General features: G+C 39.6%; 1 protein-coding gene across 2 annotated transcripts; it reads right to left on the reverse strand.

The window, feature by feature from the left end:
- Positions 1-2,455: 2,455 nt before the first annotated feature.
- Positions 2,456-12,197, reverse strand: lrrc8c (leucine rich repeat containing 8 VRAC subunit C). Of its 2 annotated transcripts, XM_034701465.1 has the most exons (3): positions 12,018-12,197; positions 7,109-7,251; positions 2,456-4,919 (listed from the first exon to the last, which is right to left on the reverse strand). In XM_034701465.1, the coding sequence occupies exons 2-3, from the start codon at positions 7,244-7,246 to the stop codon at positions 2,676-2,678; spliced, it is 2,382 nt and encodes a 793-aa protein (XP_034557356.1). In that variant the 5' UTR covers positions 7,247-7,251; positions 12,018-12,197; the 3' UTR covers positions 2,456-2,675. The 2 variants fall into 2 exon arrangements, with proteins under 2 accessions (XP_034557356.1, XP_034557364.1); XM_034701473.1 differs by lacking the exons at positions 7,109-7,251; positions 12,018-12,197 and adding an exon at positions 5,074-5,164.
- Between the last annotated feature and the right edge of the window lie 4,385 nt (positions 12,198-16,582).

The following is a 16,582-nucleotide window of genomic DNA, read 5'->3' on the forward strand; positions in this document are numbered from 1 at the left end:
ATAAAAATACATTTTTTGTAATAGGCTGCATTCTGCCTTTTGTGCACATTTTAAAAGCCTTCAGAAAAACACCAGTATTACATAGTCATTTCACTTTAATGCACTTCAGATTCATGTTTCTATTTACAGAATTTTTCTGGCCAAAGTATTTCATACAACTAAATTTGATATATGCTTTGTGTTTTTGCATTGTCCCTGCTGCGGTCCTTAAGATCTAACAGTCTCTTTAGAAAAATAAAGAGCTCTATAAGGGCAACGTAAAAAGTACATCATTATTAAGGCTACAAGCTTTAATCTAATTGAGGTCTTCAGGTTAGATTTACATTCAGTGCTAAAATTACTCTAAGTTATGATAATATAAAATGTGCTTTAAGCACAGATTAAGTAAGACTTGGAAAAAGGCCAGTTTGATCTCTGATTGAGAAGTACATGAGAATCCTTATGAGTCGTGTTTGTATGTACAATACAAAGCTAAAGCCAGACCTTTAGCTTAGCTTAGCTTAGCTTAGCTCAGCTTAATAAATCAAAACAGGTCTTGTTCAGTCAGTCCAGCATTTGTCTAGCACCCTAGTGTATGGTAATAAAAGTAATTAAGAACTACTCTAATTAGCCGAAATAACCAGTCCATATCTGTCTAACTTTGTCTGTATTGTGTACAGGTGAAAGCTCCTGTGAGGAGTTTTTAGCTAGCAATCTCAAAGAAACAGGCTGAAATTAATATTGATGCCTTTATATGAACTAAAAAAGCAAACAGGACCATCAGCAACAGACTGACTATTTCTAAGTTGTTTTTAAGCTGGCCTGAAACTGCTGCCGTAGGTGTCAGAAACATCATGCTCATGAACCACCTTTTTAAAATGTTCATGCTCTAGTTTCATTGTGAACTGCACATTAGACAATACCAAGAAGGTTTACTGTTTCGGGTCAGATATGGTGTTTTGCAAATGTACACGACGGTGTCATCAATAAGATGAATCATAATGTTTTGTCCACAAGGGGCGCCAACTTGATACAAACCAGAAGCACCTCTTGCTGTAAACAACAAGTTATGAATAGTTTATGATTTAGCTTCAGAGGGGCTTGTAGATATTTTGACCCTTTGATTGGAACAAGACTTTTTGTTTCTGCTAGCTTTTGTCTTGATGCTATGCTAAGCTACTGGCCCACTGTCTGTGGCTTCATATTTCAGTAAATATTTGAGAGTTTTACTGTAGTTGTATATTATTGTTTTGTTTTTTTTGTCTAAGTTTTAGCAACTAAGCCAAATATACTATTCCTTAAATATTTAGGGTGTGACCAAAATGCTGAACTTTTCCATTAAAGGTGACATATCACGCTTTTTTCATCAATATATATTGATCTAAGAGGTCCCCAAAACATGTCTTTAAAGTTTATGCTCAAAAAAACACTTTGAAATCAGATTTTGGCATGCCTGAAAAGCCCTCTTCTTCAGCCCTTGTCAGAACAGTCTGTTTTCTCTCTGACCATGCCCCCTCAGGAAGTGGATGTGCCCTCGGCTCTCCAGCACGTTGATCTAATGTTAAAATGTTGGTTGAATATACACGGCTGCTCACAGACCCGCGTTACTTCAACCCTCTGAATCTGATCCAGAATCTGATCCTGACGGAGAGGCGCCTGCAGCAGGACCTTTCTGAAGGATTGGTCACAGATTTAGTGTTTCTTGTTGTTTTATTTGTCAGTATGTCGACGTGTGTCTTGGTACACAGCTACAGCTACAGCTATGAACATGTAGCTATGTGGCTATGCTAATTAGCACTAGCACTTATCCATGATAAATAAAAATCATCCACTAGATCTTCAAATCTGCAGACGTGGGGAGTAAAACCGACCTCTGCCAGAAAGGCAGCGGGACCTTTTCTGAAGGATTGGTCACAGGTTCTGTGTTACTTGTTTTATTTGTCAGTATGTAGACGTGTGTCTTGGTACACAGCTACAGCTACGACATGTAGCTATGTAGCTATGCTAACTAACGCTAGCACTTATCCATGATAAATAAAAATCATCCACTAGATCTTCAAATCTGCAGACGTGGGGAGTAAAACCGACCTCTGTGTTTATTAAGACAGCCTACAACTAGCATGCCTCCCTCCTAAGCTCCTTGTTAGCACACGTGTGCAGGTAATGAAAAACGGAGGGGGGATTCAGTATTATTTTATACAGTCTATGGGCTGAACAAGCTCTGAGCTCTGACTCCGTGACAGACCGGATATTGTTGTGACGTAACAAAAACACGGAAGTCTGAAACGGCTCGTTTCACACACATTTACAGAAAGGTGTAGAAATCAAAACAGGGGCAGAATGGATTTTTTTCATTCTCGAGGGGTTTGTAGACATGCCAGGGAAACATATTTCAGGTAGAGAACCATTAAAAAGTCGATTTTGCATGATATGTCACCTTTAAAGAAGTATTTCTGGTTGGCTGATATGGAATGTAAATTATTCAGAACCAAACAAGCCTCCAAGCTGCAGCTTGAATCAATGTGACAATACATGAGTAAATAATTTTATCTTCCATCAAGGAAACTTAAAAAAATAAAACTTAACATTCTTAGCAGTAGTGTAATACTTAGGTATAGTAATGGCTTGATACAAAACAAATGCTCTGAGTTGGTAGGCAAAACAAACAGCAGAGACTTTGGCCTCCTTAAGACATCTCACTCAGCCTTCATCTGGTCCCTGACATCTGAAGGCAAAGTCTCAAACAGAGCCTCTTCCACGATAAGGCCACTACGTTTTAAAGCACGACAGCAACCTAGCTCCTGAGGCAGGACCTCAAAGTGGTTGCCTTTGAGATCCAGGTACGTCAGCAGAGCTAGGTAGGAAATTTTTGGTGAGAGGATGGACAGCGAGTTTTTGCCAAGCTTCAGTGTTTTCAGCTTTTTGCAAAAGAAGAGCTCATCTGGGAGATTTTCAATTTTGTTACAGGTGACAGAGAAATACAGTAGACTCTGCAGGACTCCGATTTCAGGAGGGATGAACCGGATGTCATTGTTGGACAGGTCCAAGTAGCGCAGCTTGTTGCACAAGAACAGGTGCGAAGGCAGTATCTCGATCTTGTTGTGGCTGAAGTAGAGGCGCTCTAGGCCCCCTAGCTTCTTTATGTGCTCTGGGATGTACATGATACCGTTGTACCACAGTTTGAGGCATGTCAGTTTACGAAGGTGCTGGAAGCTGATGATCTCCTCTATTGAGCGGAGGTTGTTTTCTTTCAGGTCAAGCTCTTGCAGATTTGTCAGGCTGAAGATCGCATGTGGGATGCGTTCCAGATCACAGCGCACCAACTCCAGCTCGATCAGATTGGACATCTTTTTCAGGTTGTTGAGCATGACCAGCTTGGTGCCATCGTTGTGCAAGTACAGCCGCTGCAGATGGCTGGAAACATCCACTATGGACTGGAGTATCTTGGTCAAATTACTTTTAAGGGAGAGAGTTTTCAAACACTTCATCTCCCGCAGTGACTCTAAGACTATATTCTTGGAGGCGTCAGGACTTAGTGATCCAGTGAGATAGAGCTCCTCTAGATTGCGCAGGCCATACATCCAGTGAGGAAGTTCCCTGTTATCATCAAACTTCACACGGAGCACTTTCAGGTTCTCTTTCAAGAAGGAGGTAGCTGTTGTGTGCAGTTTTAAAGAGCACTGGTAAAGAGAGAGCTCCTGGAGGTCCTCCAGCTGGGACACAGAGGCAGGGATGGTGATGTTGTTGATGATCTCCAGCTTGAGCGACTGCAGCTCGGTCAGCTCAAAGACAGTGTCGGGTAACCCAGGGAGCATAAACAGCTGAAGCTCCAGTCGGTTGTTGGCGTTAGTCTGGAGTCTCTGACGCAGCTTCTCTGCAGTCCACTCGTGGTTTAGGTTGAGCTGTTTCAGTTTGTTCTCACTGACTTCAGACAGAAAAACTGCAAACCGTTTTGAGTACAGCGGGTCGTACTGATCAATCATGTGTAGCATGAACGCAAAGTCATTCTTGACATCCGGGATGTCATTAATCCCTGTTTCCTGCCGCACATACTCAAAGGAGTATTCTTTCAGTGAGCGGTAAAACAGCCAGTAAGAGGTGTACAGGCTTGTTAATCCATACACAGCCACCAAACACAAGTAACAGTAAGAAAGCTTTGAAAACAGGTGAGCCATGGTGTGATTACATTCAAAGTCTTTGTAGCCTGTCATATCCTGGATCTCAACTTCACAAGGAACTCTGTTCTTCACTTGATTCACCAGAGAACTATTATAGGCAATGATCAGGAGGAATTTAATCACCTTGAACACCGTCTGACGAACATACATCAGATAGAGAATGTCCCCCTCCTCAACGTGCAAACGGAACTTCTTCACCTTTTCAAAAAGAGCTTTGGCTTGTTCACCCTCTTTCTTATCCAGAACACTCGCTGATGGTTTCTCAACTACGATCTTTTCTGGGATAGACTTCAGGGACTGTGTCTTCTCAAGGATTCCCTCTCCAGGGGAAACAACTATGTTGGACCGTGCAGTGGCGCTCTTTTTATGGTCCTTCTCCTCAGGATTCTCTCCAGACACCTCAGACAAAGCCCGTGTGGTCCAGGGAGAGTCAAAGCATTTGCCAAGCATGGAGATAAAATGCTCGATTTTTGAGCTTGAGCCAGGAAATTTGAACCAGAAGTTGCTACACACCATGAAAACCAGCGTGTGTATGAGAACTAAATAGGGAAAGTACTTGGCATACCAATGTAGAGCCTTCTCATAGCACATCTGATTGATGAAGCTGTACTGCTGAAGATCCAGATCAGTTTTTAGACCCGTCATTTCTCTTGGGACTGCTGAAATATTGGATTGCAGTTGTAACTTCACCCCCACTTCACTTGTGTTCTCTGAGGCCGATGGTATTCTCTGAGGAAGGCATATGATTTTATCTTGCATCACCTAAAAAGAGAGAAAAGAAAGATAGCAAGAAAAGAGGGATTAGTTACATTACCTCAGGAGGCATTTCCACATTTAGAGACAATGTATGTGTTCAAATGTTACGACAGTTATGGTGAACCAGATCTCTGCTACCACAGCCCACTTTAATACCCACATAAACCCAGTTTGAAGAAAGCCTCTCAGTCATTCACTTGAATGAGACCACTCAGTTTTTTTCAGCACGGGCGGCAAACCAAAGACGTCTCACACACTGCAGGTCTTAAGTAATCAAGACGGTTTCATTCACCATCTTGTGACATATCAAGCGTCAAATGAAGAGCATCTGAAGTTTTGCTCAAAATGTCACTATCATGGTGAATTAAATTGTCTGGAATATTGGAGCCCTGGGTGTAAATATCCCACCTTGTACTGGTAACATAAGAGCAATAAGGACTTCTACACACTACAGTTGTCTTCCTTTTCTGCAACCATTAGGTCCCCCTGCTGGCCAAATGAAAGAATGCAGGCGAACTGGCTTTAATTTTCAGACCCGGGGACTACCCCCACTTTCTTTAACAGTCTGTGTTTTTATTCCAGCATTTATTTTTTTGCTGAAGAGTGAGACTCATATCAATCAATCAATAAAGCTTTGTTTATATTGCACCATTCTTAGAAATCAAATGCAACCCAAAGTGCTTTATAGCGATTGAAAACCAGAAAGAAGCAGAAATTTAAAAAAAGACATTAAAAAACAAAATTAAAATTTTAAAATACAGACTAATGCACACTGACAACAATGTTTAATTAAAATAAGTTAAAGCATCAAATTAATATTAAGAATATAAATAGTTAAAATAAATAAATAAAAAAAAGGGTAAGGATAAGAGTTAAAAATATCAATCAAACTGAGTAGATAAATGAACAAAAATAAAATAAAATAGTTAAAATTACTAAAATAATAAAACAACATTAACATCAATATGTTTTGTTTTTTATCTGACTATCTGTATTCACACTCTGTACACAAGGATTAACAGGGAACCTTTTTGGGACATGACTTCTTTGAGTAACCAGATGTAACAAGCTAAAATCAACTCTTAGAACATTGGCCAATAGTTAACAATATTTACGTCTTGAGTAGAAACACAGCTGCTCTGCTGGAATGCTTTCTAACAGGAAATGTGCACTTTAATTCAGTGACTGCAGGCCTGGAGTTAGGACATTTTGTGAACACTGCTAGGTGGCCTGGTACTCTTATAATGCTTATTATAATGTGGCATGATCAGGGACTATTATAGAAGAAATCAAACTCAGTTTGTGAGTAGTTGATATAATATGATTACTAAAGTAAAGGCAATGCAGTTGAGCTGCAGCACATCACAGATTAAAATGCAAAGTCAGGTGTGATGAGGTCTCGGAGGAGCTGATCTGCAGGATTCTACAAACGCACCATCTCTCTGCTTTCCTCCCTCAAACTCTAAATGTAGGGATCATATTATGAGGCAAAGCAGCTGTTACCCAAAAGGGCATGTTGATAGTGTCCTGGATTGGAAAGTAAACTTGGCTACATAATTAATTACTCACTCAATTCACAAAGTGCTAGATCACATCCAAACATTGTTTTAGTGTGAGTTGGAAACAATAGCTGCTCCAGCTCAGATGAATACCATTTTGACAGATTTTCTCGGAGTGTTTTGGTATCATTTTCAGGGTTTACACTACAGAACATTGCAGTGGCCAAAACACATTCCTGCTCCAGAGAGGGAGGGAGAAAAAAGTGTGGGATTTTGTTTACTAAAAGGGGCTGGGCGGGTAAATGTTTCCACTGGTAACCTCCTGATGGGCTGAATGCTTCCTTTGCTGCATACAGTCCAGGTTGTAAACGCAGGGAATTAGTGGTTCTGAGCTGCTGCCAATGCAAGAGGCAGAGCAGTAATGCTGCACCAGAGAGCCTACAGGCTTGCTCTTGTAAATTAAATTACTCTAAATTGAATGGTAACAAATAGTACAACTCCTTTTACCTCAAACATATGTTCCAGTACAAGCTTATGATACATTAGTGGGCATTAGCTACATTTATACTTCACTTTTAATGAGACAGTTACAGTTGAAAAGTGGAAACAAGTCGCACAAGCCATTACGAACCCTCATAGAACACATTAGCTTGTTCCATTTTAGTAGAGACATCATGTTGATGAATTGCTACTGACCTGAAGAGTGCATCCAAAAACACCGATCATCAGCATGATCACAGACAGATAGTCGGTAAACACATCCCACCACGGCTTCAGGACTCTGAACGCTGGCTGCTGTTCAGAGAACTGACGGAATTCCATCACAGGAATCATGACGCCTGTCAAAAGAAAGGAAAATTATTCCATATTGAGTTCAGTCGATACAAAGGGGGAACAGTTTGGCTATAGAAGGGTGAAACAATGATGTGATTTAATTAATTATAATGGTATTCTCTTTTAGAAACACTCAGTGCTGTCCTTTATGTCCCTCCTAAAGAGTTACTGTAAAAACTTTGAACAATCATCGAACAGTGGAGTTCCTTGTATGCATACACCTTCTTGGCACTTGGCCCAGTTCTAAATGTGTCTCTACAGCTGACTTTGTTATAAGTATTTACAGTTGTAATCTGATGCGTTTTTCACCTTTATTAATTACTCAGCTGAGACACATGTAGGCTTTCTGTGCCACTGTATTCAGCTTTACCAGCTTTAACAACAGAGAAATGAAAAGGCCAAGTGAAGCCATTTAGAGGATCAGAAAGTATTAACATGAAACTGATGGTTGACTTGACCAATTACAGAAACTTTTTCTCATTTAGGTCTGGTTGGATCTAGCTGTGTAGATAGCCTTAAAGAGCTTTTCCAGCTTCTTGGTTTACTTTAAACCGTGTTGTTTGAAACTGATAAAGTAGTGTTGAAGTTAGAGCTGATACAGGTTGGACATTTGGCTATTAGACAATCACCCTTCTAGTTTTTCTACATGTGAAAGCCAAGAGCATGTAGACCAAGCGACAAACTAGTGTCAAGCACAGTGTCAAGTTTCATTACCCAGAATGCCACTTGGTTCCATAGACTACCAACTATTCAATCGTCCTGGTTTTGTTTTTGAAATGTCATAGCTGAAAATAATGGTAAAAAAAACCCAAAAGGAAACAAAATACAAAACTAATGACATTTCAAGTTGTTAATTTTCTTTGTGTTTGGCGCTATTTATTAAAAGCTAGCATGAGCTAGCTAGCACTGAAGTAAGATGGTAGACAACATAAACATGCCAGCGAGAAATGAGTGGGTTAGCATGGTCTTGTATCTCTTTTCACTCTCCAGAGGCGGTACTTTTTTTACCTTGTTCTTTTGGATATAATTTAAACAGACACTTAAGTAAATAGTAAATGTTTCCACAAACAGAGGAGTCTTTTTGAACTGATGCTTCACATTTCAATTGTAATCATTTGAGAGTCATTACGTCGGGTCTGAATGAATGACTCTTTCTGGAGCAACTTCAAAGTCAAAGTGATAAACATGATGGTAAACTGGCTTCATAATGAACATTTTCACTGAATCAAACCAGACCTCTGCTCTTTTGTTGTTTACATCCAGCATTTCTTCAATCTATTAATCTCTTCAAAGACTGTCAGGAACCTGTCTTTGTGAACAGCAGCAGGATAAAATACAGTGCAGCAGAATCCCTGATGCTTCTCTGTGCTCACAGTCTGTGTGGTCACCTTCTTTAAAGTGCTTACTACTACAGCTGCAAGCGTCCTATTTCCAATATGTGTCTGGCACTATGTGAGCTGCAGTGTCATTCAAAAAGGAAAGGCCTGGTTGATTAACATGCTGTGTGAGCATTGGTGATTTCTGAAGTAAAATATGTCAGCATGAAATATATTAAGAACGATCCAATCACAATAAACTATGAGTTAATGGGATGCTAAAAAACATAAACTGCTGTCAAGTTTAATCATTTGAGAAATACAACACATGTGCAAGTGAATTGAATGCTCCACAAATTGCAAAACATAGTTTACATTGTTTTGTCTTCTAACCTGGCTTTCTTACATATCATACTGCTGCATTAGATACTTGTTTCTGATTGGTCAAAACCATGTAACAACACTAATTAAATCTAAATATTAAGAGCAACGCAACGCTGTGCAGACTATGCACATATCTACCCCATGTGCATATAAATTCATGTTACTGAACAGTTTTCACTTTGACTTCTGGTGCACAATGCTAGCTAGCACACAAGCACAAACCCAGGAGATGCACTCAATGTTTATTCTACGCAGTGCTGGATGTAGCAAATGCCAGGATCACATCATCAAGTCAATCCACAGCAAGGAGTCTGTTGTATTTGTTAAGTTCATGATTTCACCTCTCCCTGTTGATAATTTGGCAGAAATGTTAGTGTCCAAAAGAATCATTGTCCTGTCAACAACACAGACAAGAAGACACGAGGAGGAAAACCGCACACCAGCATGGGATGTTAGAGCTGAGGGAAAGAGATGCCAACCAAATTGAAAAATACAGGCATCAAGCAACCACAAACCACAACAAGGCTTTGTGAGTGTTACAGGGCCGGGCGAGCGAGCGAGGGGAAGATGCCGACAGAAAAGCTACAGGGAACAGGACCTTATACGGGCAATGATGTATAATGATGATAACAATAAAGTAGGCTAATGTGACTTTAACATGGATGAGAATGTTAAGTTTTTTTGTTGTTTTTTATTTTTTGATTGGTGAGGGGAAAAACGATGACAAACAAGCGGCATTCAAGTCAAACAGGAGCAACAAAACAAAATAAATAAATAAAAGAAGCACAGCAGTGAGGCAGATAAACTATATGGATCAGTTTATGGTAATTAATTATTGTTGTGAGATTGATGCTCATTTTTAAAACTGCCTAAAGAAATCACTTTCAAGTTAATAAATCATCTTTAAATGAATACTCGGTGTCGGACTGTTACTATCTTTAGATAGTAGCTGGGTAATAAGCAGGTATAGTGAGCTGGTTGTTAAAACCTTCAGGGTGGAAAAGACAAAACCTCAGCTACATGTTACAATGTTAATGTTACAACCTGCTCACTGTACATGTGAGAATCCATATTTCCACAGAGAGAGCTACTGTCGTTTCCTGTTTACATCTCACTTTCGGCCACCGAAGATTTTCGGCCGAAAGTGGCCTAAAAGTGCATTTCTTGGTTTTTGGCTGAAATACCTTTATCACCGAAACAACACTGCCGAAACAGAATGTTGTGATGACACAAGCAAAAACCGTGGCCAGTAGACGCTTCTGGATAAGGGCCAACATGTCTGCATCCGTTCTTCCTTTAATTGCAGCACTAAAGCGTCTTCTCAGCAAAGAGGTTGAGACGGACCACGGATGGAAAACAATGAAAAGTTCACTCTTAGAGTCTGTCAGAACACATTTCACTGAGATCTATTCGGATCCTCTGCACTTCAACGCGACTGTAGAACCTGCTTGCCTTGATTTTACTGAGATTAACACAGTCAGAGCCATAATTGCAATGGTAATAATAATTGGCATAATGATTTATTTCAGTGTTTGGGTTTTCGGCCTTGGTTTCCTCATTTTCGGTTTTCGGTTTCGGACAAGAATTTTCATTTCGGTGCATCCCTAGTGATTATTTCTATTCAACTTAAAGGTATTGTGAATAGTTTGCCAAAAAGCATGGGGCATTTACAGTTTATATTTTTGATGGTTTTGCTAAGTTTTGAAAATCTAAATGGATTCCTCCACCTTAGTCATGTTCAGGGAGGATTTTGAGTGTAGTTGCTTATTAAGAGATCAGGGGACATTGACATGAAAGCCAAACCAGAACCATTTTTCTCACTTCACTCTAGTTGCATCTAGATATGCAGATAGTGCAAACCTTTGCGATACCCATCTTTTGTAAAGGGCTTGATTTGAGTTTGTCTATTGTGCAACTTTATACAACTCCTCAACATTTAAGACCATACAATGTGGGCTCTTCAGCAGCAAATAAAGTACTTTCACTGGAAATCCCTTCACAATTTTATAGGGCCAAGGTTTAAAAAAAGCAGGGATTGGCCTTTTAAAAAAAAAAATAAGAACAGCTTAAGAAACACAACATCATATTTCAAAGGAGCATATTTCAAACTTTCACATTTAAAGATCTGAAAACACACTGGGTCCTCCTTTCCCTACATCTTATATCAGACCCTTTCTGAATACTCAGTGCTCATGTCATGTCAAGCCCCACACCTCCAGTTTGTAAAGCTGACGTACTTAGTAAAAGTTTGAGTCACAGAAAACTCCTGATAGCATCATCAGAAGTGAAACATGGAGTGTGAGCCAATAGGTCAGAGTGAATTTCAGGAGAAGTTTAACAAAGAATATCCCCTCTCATATCTGTGTGCCCTTTACAGTTTTATTAAGATTAGGTTCATGAGAAAAGAAGAGGCACAGAGTAAAGGGTGTGCATAAGCATTTGGGTGTGTAAGCTACAGCCTGGAGTTTGGATGAGGAAAACAGGAGTTTTCCTCCAGGATGAGTCAGCCATTGAAGGGAGCTGACCAGGCCATATCCTTGTCCCTTCCTGACAGGAAATGTGTCTGAATCCCAGATATCCAAAAACAGACATGTTTGGAACACACCCAGCCTCCGGCAGACTGAAGTCCTGTCTCTTTAGCGACATGGAAAAATACTACCCGCATTGCAGAAAGGAGAAAGATGTTCATAATGAGGCTGACTTTTACTACTCTTAATAATGAAGCGGCAGCTCCTGAAAAGTGCCGATACATGCAGAGAAGCTGTGATTCACCAGCACAATTCAATAATACATCATCCGAGTTTATTTTAAGTTTCCAGTTTGGATATTAAGGAACTGTCTGGGAACTCTGCCAGGACTTAAGAGTTGTACGCTTTAAGTGTCACATACGGAAACGAATGCGTATCTCAAGTAGTGTTAGTGTTAGTGTTAGTGTTAGTCCAGAATATAGCAGGTAAACTAACATCATCTCAGAGAGAACTAGTTTTAAGACACGCCGCCATCAACACCAGGCTCCGTCGTACCAACATGCTTTCTATTCTGTCTACATAACAACAGCGTCAGAGTGTTACCTGTCTTTGGATGAGAGCTGGGCTTGAGGATGTGATGTGATGTGCTTTCATGCGATGAGGTTCAGGATCATGATGCGCGCAGCTCCTCGTCCTCCCTGTCCGCTAACCTTCCCCGATCCTTCTCAGGCAGACCATGCAGGCGTGCAGCCGACTGTCAGCAGCCTTCAGGGGCGGAGACTTGTGAGGAAACCCAGGCTGAGACTTCACTGTTTGTGAGGTGTGTTGTTTATGAGACAGCTGAGGAAGGGGGGAGGCCAAAAACTGCAGCTATCCTTTTCGTGATACTCCCAGAAACAACAACAACAACAACAACAACAGTGGTGCATAAAGTAAAGCATGCAGGTAGTAAACAGGGGAAGGAAGCAGTGGCGGAGCCAGTCAGTTTTGACCTGGGTGGCCAAACTGAGGCACTGACTGTTGAGGGTTGGCCAGGCATGGAAAACATTAGGGCACAATATTTGACACCCCGTCAAACATACGTCCCGCGGGCCAAAACCGGCCCGCCAGAGCTTCCAATCCGGCCCGCAGATGACTTCCCAAAGTGAAAAAAATGACAGAGAAGACATTATTTCAATAAAAGTAACTGATATTTCAGATTTGTCCTCTGGGGGTTGCATACAATATTTGCAGTTTGCATAATCCAGTGGAGATTTTTAGACTTTTTAGCACACTTCCAGATCCAATCAACACAAAAGTTTTCGTATATGTAAACATTTAACAGCAGGAGCGGTGGATCCACCTTTTTCGAAAAAAGGAGCCTCATATCACGCTCATGCTTACCATACATGTGCATATGTCATAGCTGCGCCCCGTCACTTCTAACACTAGCACTACACCCCTGCATACAACACTGTCCAGGAAGCAAACTGTTCATGCTGCAGGGGGGTCCACAATTGTCAGCTTTACCTTCTTTATTATTATAATTTATCTGTTCTTTTAATGTAAACATTACACTGTGTGTGTCAGGTGAATGGGTAACCTGTGTGTTTGGTGTGTTCACAGCAGGTTTCAGGGCTTAAAGAATATCATATTTGGCCCACTATGAGACTCATCATGGCAAAAAATACAACAGATGTTTTTGTTCAAAGATAGTTTGTGTAATGTGAACATTTACAGAATGTACTTTTACTTTTTTGCACTAAAACAAAGGGAAAAATTTGGAGTTTTCTTCTCTTTAGGTTATTATGTTATGATTTTACAGGTTCGGCCCACTTGAGATCAAATTGGGCTGTATGTGGCCCCTGAACTGAAATGAGTTTGACACCCCTGCATTAGGGCTTACCTCAAGCCTAGGAGGGTTACTTCCAATAATCACATCTACTTTAACTCTTTTTATAAAAAAAATAAAAAACGTTACATTTTTGTAGATTTTTAACATCAACATTAAAAATGTAACTTGACAGTGTCAACATTTAAATCTGCTGAACTGAACTCTTTAAGGACTCAAAATGAAGATGATTGTCTAAAGTCACAGCATCAACAAAAACAATATTCAAATCCACAGAAACTACTGTCTCTGCAGCTTGCTGAAACACAACAACACAATAGCTGAATTCAATATAAGTAAGGCCTCTGACATGGTAAATAGCCAATCATGTTTAAGAATTTCAGGGTGGCCACTGGGGTGGCCAACAAGTTTTCATGGCCATCCCCTGGCTCCGCCACTGGAAGGAAGGGCTTTCTTTAAGTTGAAAATACAAAGCTTTGAGCAACTGCAAATTTTAAATACTGATTTTCAATAAAACTGTTTCAAAACATGTATTTCAAGTAGGCTACTCGAGTAAAGGTTGTCCCGGTGAATGTACCTTTTAAGAATCAAACTCTGCATCACTTGTACAGTTTACACTTTAGAAACTGAAATAATGTGCACTTTATGTAGTATGCTGTCTATCTTAGCTCATGCTTTTTCAGTTTCGCAGTATGAATACTGTCTTTGAGCTTGCTTTACGTTTTTATTTAACTTTCTAACGTATCAAGGGAAGCTCTGTATGTTTACACCTTCTGTGCACTTGACCCAATTCTTAAAATGGGGTTGGTTGTAGATTGCATTGATGTTACTCTCCACCCTCGATTCCGGTAGTTGTTTTGCTGGTAATAGTCTTAGTTTTCAAGTAGGCCTGTTATTGAAAAGTTTAAAAAAAGAGAAGTTTAGTGTTCAATCCCTGCTAGGGTCTGTGAGGAGTCCCCCCCCCCATGCATGCATTGGTTCTCTCTGAGTGCTCCAGCTTCCTCCCTCAGTCCAAAGACATGCTTGTTATGTTAACCCACTGGCTCACAGACTTTTCCTTTACGACACTCTGTGGTGGAAGAAAATGTTTTCAAGCCCCCTGTACCCCTCACCATACATGTTGACACATTAACATACATTCATATACACTCAGACATACTATCAGACACATCCTTTGCTGACAAACTCTTCTGTGTTTTGAGTTTCTTTAAAACATTATCTTCAACATATACAGGACTGCAGCTGAGACATCAAGCTGACATAATCCCCAACAAGCCACTTCTAAAAAGGAAGCAATTAGAAGTGACACTGCAACTCCCAAATACTTAGAGTGCGGGTGGCTCTCTGTTGGTGTGGGGGAAGCTGAGGGTCGGATATGACTTCACATTTCTCTTGTCTTTGTTTTGATTGTCGTGATGTTCATCGTCAGCCTGACATTAAACTGTAAGTCCTTTCACAAAGTGTGCCAGGCTTTGCTAGTGATGTGAAACTGTGTTGTTTTTTATCTCGCCTTGCCGCACTTGGTTAACCGGTGACTCTAAATTGCCCGTAGGTGTGAATGTGAGTGTGTCTGGTTGTCTGTTTTCTATATGTTAGCCCTGTGATTGATTGGGGACCCGTTTACACCTCTCACCAGTGACAGCTGGGTGAGAGGTGTGGCTCTCCCACACCCTGCGACCCTGAATGGGATAAATAATGAACAGATGAAAGAGATATAAGACTACATGAAGTGACAGCAGGATGCTGAGGGTATGTAAAACCATCATTAAAACCATTAAAATTACAACTGAAACCATCACAAGGCATCAGAAGTGAAAAGGAAAAGGTCTAATATACTGGATCATTAATATAATTTAGTAGTTTGATGGCCTCAATTATGAAAGAACTTTTCCTCCTGTTGGATTTTGCCCTTGGTTATCTGTCTCTCCTGCCTGAGGGCAGCATGTATTAACATTTTAACACAAGCCAACAAAACTCATTTAAATTGCAAAGTAAATATGTGCCTTCACAAACACTGATGAACATAGAAATTGGCATCATATTGTCATGTTTAATTTGTTTAATGTATGCTGTTGTGAAATATGCAGTGGTGTCAACGTGTGTTTGTCTGAAATGTGATAAAGAAGCAGCAGACATTGTAAGTAGTAAGGTGAATTACAGGTCATAAGCTCATTAGAATTATCTGCTGAATATATGTTATATCTAATCTTTCCTTCAATGAAGCCAGAAGTGAAGCAAATATCCCCCTGAAACGTTGTATATGCCTAGGAATGACCGGCTATGTTATGTGCTCTACTATTTTCTACTATCTCCTCTGTCCTCTACAGGAAGGCTTTCAGTCTGCTTCATGTTTTTACAGCTGTTTAGGACTATCTCACTATGACTCAATAACACAAAAACTGAACAAACACAACTGACATTGGAGATTTTCTTTCACTGCTACTCATCAGGAGCAGCAGGACATGTTTAATGCATCACATTAGTATAAGAAGATAAACTGTCTTATACTCTTCCTTTCCTCAGGTCCATCAGAGCACGTCTTCAAGTGCACCTGTAACAGAACAGATGCTGGCCCAAACTATTTAATTTTTTACACATTTTATATTATATTTTAGAGCCTTTTAACTTTTTGCACTGAATTAGGATTGCAATATATATACAAATGTTACAATGACAATAAAGATATTCTGTTCTATCCTCCAGATCTTCTTTTTTGAGATAGTGTACCTCTAAGTGAACCAATCTGCAGCCTCAACCCAGCTTACAGGCAAGAAATAAACATATAAACCTTAATTTTAATGTAATTGCTATGTGCTAGTTTATTGTGAACTGACACTGACAAAAACAGATTTAACTGTGAGTAATAAAGTGTTAAGTGTTTCTATCTACATTGGAATATTTGTTCAAATGTGGCGAAAAACTGTTAATCTTTAAAATGTTATAAAGGATGCTTGAAAAAAAACTTTTAACCGCTGTTACTTAATTATACTCATCATGCTAAACCATATATTCATAAACAGGTGTCCATACACATCATATTCATATTTTGTACTTTTGAGTTCTATTGATGTAATAACTGTATTTATATTAATTGTTAATTTTGTATATTCTTATGTTATTTCATTTTTTAGTATCAGCTATTGTCTTTATATGTGTCAATTAAGTATTTTTAAATTCATTTTTAAAATTATATTTGGAACATTATTTGGGTGGAGGCTTCAAATAAGCTCTCTGAGTTTTCTGCCTCTTCCTGCACAGTATATTATTTATCTTTGTTCTTTTTTGTGTATTTTTAATTTAATTGTGCAAATAAATAAACATAAACATATCTATCTAT

This window comes from Notolabrus celidotus, chromosome 2 (assembly GCF_009762535.1).
Source record: "Notolabrus celidotus isolate fNotCel1 chromosome 2, fNotCel1.pri, whole genome shotgun sequence".
NCBI lineage: Eukaryota > Metazoa > Chordata > Actinopteri > Labriformes > Labridae > Notolabrus > Notolabrus celidotus.